Raw genomic sequence first — 10,627 nt, 5'->3', positions numbered from 1 at the left:
ACCTCCATTGACCCTTCTATTAATTTTTTGCGCTGACTCACAGTTCTCTACACACCACACACACACACACACACCAACCACACACACACACACACACACACACACACACACACACACCACACACACGACACACACACACCACACACACACTTACTTACTGCTTTGACAAACACACACTCACAACAATCATCATTACGCGTGCGCTAACTCTGTTTATCGATATTCCTGGATGCCTAGCCCCTTACCCCTTTACATATCTACCCCCTATCCTTCCAGTATCCCTGCACATTGTAAAATGGTATTGGCACGGCCTGGACTGACCCTGTAATATAAGTAACTTACTTTCTATGTTCTTCTTCCTATTTCTTGTGTTTTTTGTTCTACTTTTACTTATTTATAGTACTATAGCTGTATATGATATTGATTACTGCATTGTTGGAAAAGAGCTTGCAAGAAAGGCAGTATTCACTGTAACTTGTCCCGTAACATAACAATGTCAAACTATTTAACTATACAGTGAAGTCAGAGTATTGGACAGGACAAATTTTGTGTCTATTTTGGGCTCTGTACTCCAGCACTTTGGATTTGATATCGGGTGAAAGCTGTTTTGGAGATATACAGCCCCTTTTGTACATAGTCCCGCCATGTTAGGGAACCAAAGTATTTGGACAAATTCACTTACATGGGTATTAAAGTAGTTCAAAGTTTAGTATTTTGTTCCATATTCTAGCAGCGCATGTCTACACCAAGCTGTGAATGGTGCATGGTATTGTTTTGTTTTGGTAGTGTTTCAGATTATTTTGTGCTTCAGGAGAAATACGATATGGTAAATAATGTATTGTGTCCATTTTGGAGTCACTTTTATTGTGTAAAAGTTAGAATAAAGAATAGTTTCTAACACTTCTACATTAATGTGGATGCTGCTATACATCTCCACACATCGCAAGCAACACTCTAAACAGCCGAAACGGACATAACCTTACATCCCAATCTACCACACCTAACCTGATACACCACGCACGTCTGACACCAAGCCAACACTGTGGTATATTGGCCATATACCACACCCCCCGGGCCTTATTGCTTAAATATACAGTGGTCAGAGGTGGTATATTGGCCATATACCACACCCCCCGGGCCTTATTGCTTAAATATACAGTGGTCAGAGACTATTGGTCATTTGTGATCRTTTCTGTCTCTGTGTCCAATCAGAATGGACCGCATCAAGAGTCGGCAGCAGAAGTTCAAGAGAGGCAAGGAGAGGATGTTGAGCTTGGTGCAGGAAAGCGTAGACGCCAAGGATGAGGAGGAGGATGATGAAGGTGGGACAGCAAGTGGGCTTTGAGTAACGAGTGCACTGACAGCCATGTTTGGATGATCTTCTATGTAGGCCTATACAGTTTTGCATTGATTGAACAATAAGTCTGTTTGAAGACACTCATCACAGTCCCACAACAATTACATATACAGACACATTCCATTCACATCATCAAGTACTTTGAAAGCAAAAAAAATCTTTGTTTTTCAGATAAAGAAAATACCGACAAAGAGAAGAGCAAGGGGAAGACAAAGAAGCAGTGGTGGAGGCCATGGGTGGACCATGCATCCAGTGAGTAAACTTCAAGCTTTCTATTTCAATATTCCAATTCAATAAGATACTGTGACTGTAGTTACATGTAAACAAATTAGGCACACTCTTAGAAAAAAGGGTTCCATAAGGGTTCTCCGGCTGTCCCCATAGGATAACCCTTTTTTGTTCCAGATTGAACCATTTTTGGTTCCACGTAGAACCCTCTTACATGGAACCCAAAAGTGTTCTACCTGGAACCAAAAATGGTTCTTCCAAGGGTTCTCTTATGGAAACAGCCTAAGAACGATTTTAGGTTGTAGAAAGCTCCTTTTTTTCTAAGAGTGCATGAATTCGTTATTGACACACAAGATGAATACCATATCTGATTTCTGTTTGTCTTTACATTCATATATGTGTGTACAATGTAATACACGGGTGGACTAGTGTAAGTAGGTAACCTTTAACCTTGTCTTTCACTCCCTTCTCAGTGGTGAGAAGTGGTAACTATTACCTGTTTGAGACTGACAGTGAAGAAGAGGAGGAAGAGGAGGATAAAAAGGAGGAAGAGCCACCCAAGAAGTCTGCATTTCAGGTACTCAAACACAGGAAATGACCCCTATACCATTGTCCTGTATTGAGAATATAGAATTTTGTCCAGCGAAACCAGTTGGACTGTTTTTGATTTTATCTGTATCGGTTATTTAAAAGGGACTGCTTGCTTCTATTTCTGTTTGGACCGATTTCTAATGTGTAATTGTTCTTACAACAGACAAGTAACAAGTCATTCTTTTGCTAATTCCCTGATTTTGTTTGTTCTTTCGGCACTTAACAGTTTTCTTTTTTTTAAGTACTAACTGCTAACTTCCTTTGTCGTGAGTTGTGTTTATTTGACCTTTATTTGCGACAAATGTTATGTTCTCTAACTCTCACCCCTGCTTTGTCCTCCTTTGTAGAGAGCAATCCGAAAGTTTGCCTCTGCCTCGTTGGCTTTACCAAAGTCTATCATTAAGCTGCCCAAAACTGCTCTGCAGTATATAATGAGGGCAGCCAAGGTACTCTCACTACTAGGTCTCCATCTTGTATTTCCCTTTTGTATGCTGTGTGTATACTCTTTCCCCCTTGAGCACTCCAGTCCAAGCCACTTTCTCACGACGTTACACACATTTTCCACTCTCACTCCAAAACATCACCACGATGTCAATAAAGTTCTGTTCAAAGACCACGGCCCCGCTCCATTTCACAAGATGCTGCTGAGTCATGACAAAATGGCCACCGCTGATGATGCATGGAAATGCAGTGAACTGTTGCTTTGGGAGAGAGATATGCATGTGTGGTGGTGGCTTTTCTTCCAGGGTAATTCTCTGTTGGGATTGGTCTGTGTCTCAAGCAGGTTTGGGGTCAATTTCAGGAAGTAAACTGAAATGTACTGAACTAAAATGGAACTGACCCCAACCCTGGTCTCAAACTAGTAATTGTTGGTGGTGTTCATCTTGAGGGGTGCTTTATTCCATTGTAAATCCATTTTTTGTCCCGTTGACATAAACACATGCCCTTACATTCCATTTCATTGGATCAAAACACCCCCTGAAACTGTATTGTGTACTTTGTCAATGGCTTTTACTTTTACCTGTGAGTTACTGGTTGGTTGACTAGATTATTTCCTCGTTGGCTGCCTAATCCTGACATTTCCTACACTCATCTCAACTATTTTGTTTTGCGTGTGTGAACTTAATTTGAGTCCCATTGCTTTTGATTAAACACTTGCTCACCAATGGCAAGTTTGTCAACATGAACCAGACGCACTAAGATCAAATCTCTTAACGGTTGTTCAATATATAGCAGGGTGGGTGTCACAATTAAGCAGCCAAACATCCTTTCAACAGAATCTCTGGACACACTGTGTTTGATCACCAGTCCACAAGTGTGGCTGTTAACGTTTTCTCCCCACAGTTTGTGTACCATGCCTGGATCACCGACTCCAAGACGGCTATGAAGGAGCGCAGCAAGGAGAAACGCCGCTTCTGGAAGAAATACACTGAAGGGAGCAGCAGCAAGCCACGGGAAGAGGACCTGAGGGAAGGTATGGAGGAGGACCCAAGTTCTCATTCAAAGCAGATGACTTAGGCTTTCAGTCTCCTCTGTTTCCAACCTTAGCCTGGTTTAACCAGACTGAACATTGTGCAAATGTCAAACATTGGTGAGTGCAGCATTCAGTTTGGTTAAACCAGGCTAATCCAACCCAGTGTATGAGATTTAATATGCTAGCAGTGTCACGTATACTCCTGCTCCCTCTCTCCAGTGCTCGACGTCGCCAGTTTACTCATTATTACTCACACCTGCCACCATCGTTACGCGCACCTGCGCCTCATGAGACTCACCTGGACCCCATCACCTTCCTGATTACCTCCCTTATATATGTCACTCCCTTCGGTTCTTTCCTCAGGCGTTATTGATTATGTTCCTGTGTTTTATGTCGGTACGCTACTCATGTTTCTTGTTTTGTTTAATTTATTATTCAATTCACTCCATGTACTTGCTTCCCGACTCCTAGCTTACACGTTACAGAATAACACCTCTTTTAACAGGAGTAAATTGGACACACCTGAGTGTCGTTAATGTCTCTAGGACGGTCTCTGCCGCCCTCTGGTGACAGGTGGAACCATTACAAGCAGTTCCTCTGGGAAACAAGCCCCTGCCTCTCAATGTTTCCCATCAATGTTTCCCATCGTCTCACGCCATCTGTCTGTCCATCACTTGTTGTGTTACAGTAAACTCTGTAACACAAGGTACTATATAGAATCTTAAAGGGTTCTTCGGCTGTCCCCATAGTAGAACGATTTGAAGAACCCTTTTTGGTTCCAGGTAGAACTCTTTTGGGTTCCATGTAGATGTTCTACTGTACTTGGAACCCTAAAGTGTTCTATCTGCAACCAAAAAGGGTTCTCATATGGGGGCAGCCGAAAAACTATTCTGGAACCTTTTTTTCTTAAAGTGTACGTTTCACCCCCTGAGGATTTCTCTCAGCCTCCGTGACGGGATGTTATAGGCTCTAGACCACTCATGAATGGGCATCTTGTGCCCTTTTTTTGCGTTGTTCAAGAGCACCTACTTAACGATTTACTGAAGCCTTAACGGGAGCCATGCTGTGTCCAGTCCACAGTTCCGCCAAGTCTTCCCCCTTCTACCCTCCCTCCCTCCTTTCCACAGCCCAGCTCCAACTCCAGTCAAGGCCAAGGAATTTCTGGGTCTGAAATATAGGATGCCATGTTGAATTAGATATGGTCAATTCATCCCATGTGACGGCTGGACTGACTGTGGATGTGGCTGGAATACAGTACGGTCTCTCAGTTTAGCCAAATCGTTTTACATGAGGTCTGGGAGGGGACAACAATGTATTGGATAGGCTATTTAGATAGAGAACAACTTGTTCTGCAATAAAAAAGTACCCTTTCAATGGGTTGTCAATGGAGCGTCCTTTGTTTGGAAGGGTACTTTTGGGTTGCAGCTTTGTGACTTTACAGCAAGGGATATGTTTATTTTTAAAATGTTATGAATTTCTTGAAACATTCTATTTTCAATCTCTTTTCTATCCAGCTGTTCATGTTGCTGTTGAAGTGGAGGATCAGAAGGAGATGGAGGAGAAGAAAGACGGACCAGGTAGGTGCCATTCAAACCAGGGTTGGGATAAATTGTATTGTATTTCAGTCACTTCAGGATGTGGAATTGAAAATTCAAAAAGGCACTCGCACATCTGAGCTATCTTTTGTGCAGGTGCATGGAAACAGTTGGATAAGATGAGGGAAAAGGAACCCGCACACTGCTCTTGATAGTATTACTGATCTTTAAAAAGCTTTACGTATCGGCCTCACGGCCTTCGTCAGAGCTGTTGTGAGATTTTTAAATTAGCACCCTTATGTAGACCTAGCTCCACCCATACCCGTTCCATGCATGGAAAGGGTTTGGAGGCGAAGGAAAAACAAATAAGTGCTACCAAATATAACAATATGCATTTCATAAATATTCAAATAAAGTGTGTACATAAAACGTATTAAACACGTCTGTAACACCACAATCAGGACACCAACTTACCAAGCAAGTTTTCCTAAATCATTGGGTACAGCATAAGAAAAACGTCAGAGTAATCTGAAATAGGGGCATAATTCATGTTCAAATTTACAACATAACATACATAGGCATTTCATCATTAAGACCTTTTAGGAAATAGTGTCTGGAGGGTTAAAATCCCAAAACATTATCTTTTACTCAGAGTATTATTAATATCACCTCCCCTGTCTGATATCTTAACTTTCTCTATGCCACAAAATCTAAAGGTAGAAATGGATGTGGAATTGGAAATGGAATTTCAGTTTACTTCCTGGGTTAGGTTCCTTGACCCCAACCCTGTTTGAAAAGTTAACCCAACCCATGGCACATGGCCCTCTGCATCAATGAAGTTACAGTTGTACTGTAAGTCACAAAGAATAAAGACTGATGTGGACTTGGCTATTAAAGGACGTGTGTTGTCTTCCTCCTCATCCACAGACAACATCCTGAAGCGAGTCTTCAACATTGTCAAATTCTCCTGGGTGTTGTTCCTGGCCATGTTGGACAGTTTCACAGCCTGGATCAACTCGATGTGTCAGGAACACCTGGACATCTCCACCGTGCTGCGCATTGAGCGCTGCATGCTCACGCACGAGGTCAAAAAGGTAAGGTCACGGCCAGGGGGTTTAGACTATTCTGATTATTTATTTTGTGATGCTTATTGTACTATGAGGCATATTACCTGATACCTCAGGTGTACAGTTCAATGAGAATCCAGCTTTTTGAAGATTGCCTGTGAATAAGTSTCTCTTCCTAGTAACAACACCATTTGGTCCCACTTAACATTGCATAATTATTTAACATTTCATACGGTTTAAAACCATGGTAATTATTTCTAGTGCCTATTTCTAGTAATAGCATAGTAATAACATTGGAATTGCCTATTTCCAATGTTATTACATTGTTATTACAGGCTATGCAATATGAAGTGGGTGTAGGGCAAACAATTCTAACAGACATTCTTGGTTGTAATGTTCCAGGGGAACAAGCCTTCGCGGGAGAGCATCCACGTGTACTACCGCAAGCAGATGTGCAAGGCTGCGTCCATTGAGTCTGGCCTGGAGAGAACCGATGAGGAGACGTGCCAGGACTGCATCCCCCACAAGGCCGAGCGGCAGAGCTGTGTCTATCTGGAGAGCCAAGACCCTATGGTGTCTCATGACAGCCTGTCCAGGTAAGGGAATTGAGGAAAATACACTTTTTATTACAGTTATATTACTACTTAATTATATAATTATTGTTACCTTTTATTACATGTTTTACTTTTGTTTATTTAGTAAATATTTTCTTAACTCTATTTATTGAACTGCATTGTTGGTTAAGGGCTTGTAAGTAAGTATTTCACTGTAAGGTCTACACCTGTTGTATTTGGCGCACGTGACAAATGACATTTGATTTGATTATTCATACTCATAAGAAATGATGAGATTGATTCACCTCTTGTCATCATTAAAGTACATCAAGCAGAGGAAATCCTTTTCAATATGATAGCTGGTGATAGCTGAGGAATCAGTAGACCAGGTTGTTCAGCTGCTTCTTGATTCTCCAAGGATATTATAGTAAACACACACTTCTTACTATCATTCAGTTATAATACTCAAAACATCAAGGGAGACTAAATAAAAGAATCCAAACAGACTCTAGAATCAGGTGCAAGATATTGCCTGTTTTTGAAAGATGTCATGCTGTGCAGATGACAGTAGGTCAGATTGGAATGTTGAGGCCTCCCGAGTGGCCAGAGGTCTAAGGCACTGCATTGCAGTGCTAGCTGTACCACTAGAGATTCTGGGTTCGAGTCGCAGCCGGCCGCGACCGGGAGACCCATGGGTCTGCGCACAATTGGCCCAGCGTCGTCCGGGTTAGGGGAAGGTTTGGCCGGCAGGGATGTCCTTGTCCCATCGTGCACTAGCGACTCCTGTGGCGGGCCGGGCACAGTGCACGCTGACACTGTCGCCAGGTGCACGGTGTTTCCTCCGACACATTGGTGCGGCTGGCTTCCGGGTTAAGTGGGCATTGTCAAGAAGCAGTGCGGCTTGGCTGGATTGTGTTTCGGAGGATGCTATCGGCAATCGGGATTCGCCTCTCCCGAGTCCGTACGGGAGATGCTGTCACGCCCTGACTTTAGTTATATTTTGTTTTCTTTATTTTTTGGTTAGGTCAGGGTGTGACAAGGGTGGTTTGTTTAGTTTTTGTATTGTCTAGGGTTTTTGTTTATCTATGGGGATTTTGTATGGTCTAGGGGTATGTAGGTTTATGGTGGCCTGAGTTGGTTCCCAATCAGAGACAGCTGTTTCTCGTTGTCTCTGATTGGGGAGCCTATTTAGGTTGCCATTTTCCATGTTGGTTTGGTGGGTAGTTGTTTTCTGTTTTGTGTTGCTGCACCTTACAGGACTGTTTTGTTTTCGTTTCACTCTCTTTGTTATTTTGTTTAGTGTTTCTGTTCTAATAAAAATAACATGARCACTTGCCACGCTGCGCTTTGGTCCGATGACTACTCTTCATCCGAAGACGAATATCGTTACAGATGCAGCGATGAGACAAGACTGTAACTACCAATTGGATACCACGAAATTTGGGAGAAAAAAGATTGGAATGTTGCGGGTGGAACAGATAATTGAACGATTTATTTGCATTCTATCCGTGTGTAATAAAACCCAAGTCTTGCTCAAGTTATCCCAGCATGGACACCATTACGTGATAAACACTTACATTACATTACCATTTGACAGAACAATTATTCAATATTCAGTGGTTATGTTTTGGTGTTGTGTTGATTTCACGCTGCTTGTTGGTACACACATTGCCTGTTTTAGTCATAGTTTGTTATTTATTTGAGACTGAAGAGTGCCAGGCTCCTGGTATGTGTTGGAGTGTTTATGAAGGGTTTAAAACCAGCCTGGCACCTTGAAACTGCACAGCTCTGTTCTGGGTGCACTAGTGCCCACGGGGAATTCTGTTCTCTGTCTAGACTCTGGCCTGACACACACACTCACTCACACACACTCACACTCACTCACAGGCACCCTGACATACACACAGGCAACCAGACAGACAGAGACATGAAGGCGTACACAGATAGAAACACAGATACCCAGAGGTGCAGGCGCACACACACTGTATGAGTTTATGCATGGTCCATAGTCTGTTTAGACCATTCCACAAACTCCATCTGTCTGTGTGTGTTTCTCCAGTGCGTACACAGAGAACGCCCTGCTCTGCTCCTGTCGTTCCACACTGGACCACACTGATATGGGTCCTGACAGCATCCAGATGCCCAGGACCAGCGAGCGTGCCCATCCTAAACTCTGCAAGATGGAAGGCCTAGACCTTGAGTCCACCTCCTCAACCGACAGCAGAGACAGCCAGGCCAGGTAAGAAACTACAAACACACAACTACTCCTTCTACTTCTCTCCTCTCATCCCTCACTCTCTACACTTCTCTCTTCTCATCCCTCACTCTCTACACTTCTCTCCTCTCACCCGTCACTCTCTACACTTCTCTCCCGTCATCCTTCACTCTCTACACTTCTCTCCTCTCATCCCTCACTCTTTACACTTCTCTCCCGTCATCCTTCACTCTCTACACTTCTCTCCTCTCATTCCTCACTCTACACTTCTCTCCTCTCATCCCTCACTCTCTACACTTCTCTCCTCATCCCTCACTCTCTACACTTCTCTCCTCTCATCCCTCACTCTCTACACTTCTCTCCACTCATCCCTCACTCTCTATACTTCTCTCCTCTCATCCCTCACCCTCTATACTTCTCTCATCCCTCACTCTCTACACTTCTCTCCTCTCATCCCTCACACGCTACACTTCTCTCCTTCATCCCTCACTCTCTACACTTCTCTCCTCTCATCACTCACTCTCTACATCTTCTCCCTCTATCCCTCACTCTCTACACTTCTCTCTCTCATCCCTCACTCTCTACACTTCTCTCCTCTCATCCCTCACTCTCTACACTTCTCTCCTCACTCCCTCACTCTCTATACTTCTCTCCTCTCATCCCTCACTCTCTATACTTCCTCTCCCCTCACTCTCTACACTTCTCTCCTCTCATCCCTCAACGCTACACTTCTCTCCTCTCATCCCTCACTCTCTACACTTTCTTCCTCTCATCCTCACTCTCTACACTTCTCTCCTCTATCCCTCACTCTCTACACTTCTCTCCTCTCATCCTCACTCTCTACACTTCTCTCCTCTCATCCCTCACTCTCTACACTTCTCTCCCTTCTCTCCCTTCATCCCTCACTCTCTACACTTCTCTCCCTTCATCCCTCACTCTCTACACTTCTCTCCCTTCATCCCTCACTCGCTACACTTTTCTCCTCTCATCCCTCACTCTCTACACTTCTCTCCCTTCATCCTTCACTCTACACTTCTGTCCCATCAACCGTCAGTCTTCTCTTCCCTCACCCCACATCTCTTCTTGTCTCTTTCCTGATCCCTCACTCACTTATCTTTCCCCCCTTCACTGACTGTAGACAATGAGGCATCTTTGTTACTTTGTCTTTTGTTGGCCTATTTACCATTTGTGTCACTAACCGTGATGTATTACCTTGATCCAAAAAGCTAGTGGTACTAGTGTGTCTCATATGGGTAAACCACTGTAAACCTCATCTCTTTTTGAAGAGCATTTCTCAGGGCCACTCTATTCCTCCCTCTGAATCCAAGGCTTAGATTGTTGGCAAGTCATTTTCTTGTCATCAAATCCACTTCCTGGCTACAGGACTATAGTGCTAAAGCTGCCTTTTCTCTTAGCGCTGTTCAAACATGTCATCTGCGACTGTAGTGTAAACTGTAAAGGGCTTTATTGTCTGTTAGTCAGTGCAGGTGTCAGATTATATTGAGAATAAGGAGAGAAAAAGGGGGAGTAGACATGAGGTGGGTGATTGTGTAGTGCTGTGTGCGGTTACCATGGTGACTCCCTGATACAGTGCTGACGGACAGCC

At 43.5% G+C, this 10,627-nt stretch overlaps 1 protein-coding gene across 1 annotated transcript in view; it reads left to right on the top strand.

Moving 5' to 3' along the window:
• Window positions 1–10,627, top strand: part of LOC111953872 (piezo-type mechanosensitive ion channel component 2-like) — a 167,413-nt gene that overhangs the window by 146,682 nt on the left and 10,104 nt on the right. Inside the window, exons 27-34 of the mRNA XM_070435672.1 lie at window positions 1,213–1,322; window positions 1,529–1,609; window positions 2,059–2,162; window positions 3,521–3,650; window positions 5,165–5,227; window positions 6,113–6,279; window positions 6,655–6,848; window positions 8,866–9,045. Coding sequence (XP_070291773.1) covers window positions 1,213–1,322; window positions 1,529–1,609; window positions 2,059–2,162; window positions 3,521–3,650; window positions 5,165–5,227; window positions 6,113–6,279; window positions 6,655–6,848; window positions 8,866–9,045 — 1,029 coding nt within the window. The remainder of the gene's footprint in view (window positions 1–1,212; window positions 1,323–1,528; window positions 1,610–2,058; window positions 2,163–3,520; window positions 3,651–5,164; window positions 5,228–6,112; window positions 6,280–6,654; window positions 6,849–8,865; window positions 9,046–10,627) is intronic.

Source organism: Salvelinus sp. IW2-2015, linkage group LG27, assembly GCF_002910315.2.
Source record: "Salvelinus sp. IW2-2015 linkage group LG27, ASM291031v2, whole genome shotgun sequence".
Taxonomy (NCBI): domain Eukaryota; kingdom Metazoa; phylum Chordata; class Actinopteri; order Salmoniformes; family Salmonidae; genus Salvelinus; species Salvelinus sp. IW2-2015.
This window is presented reverse-complemented; position numbering and strand designations above follow the sequence as displayed.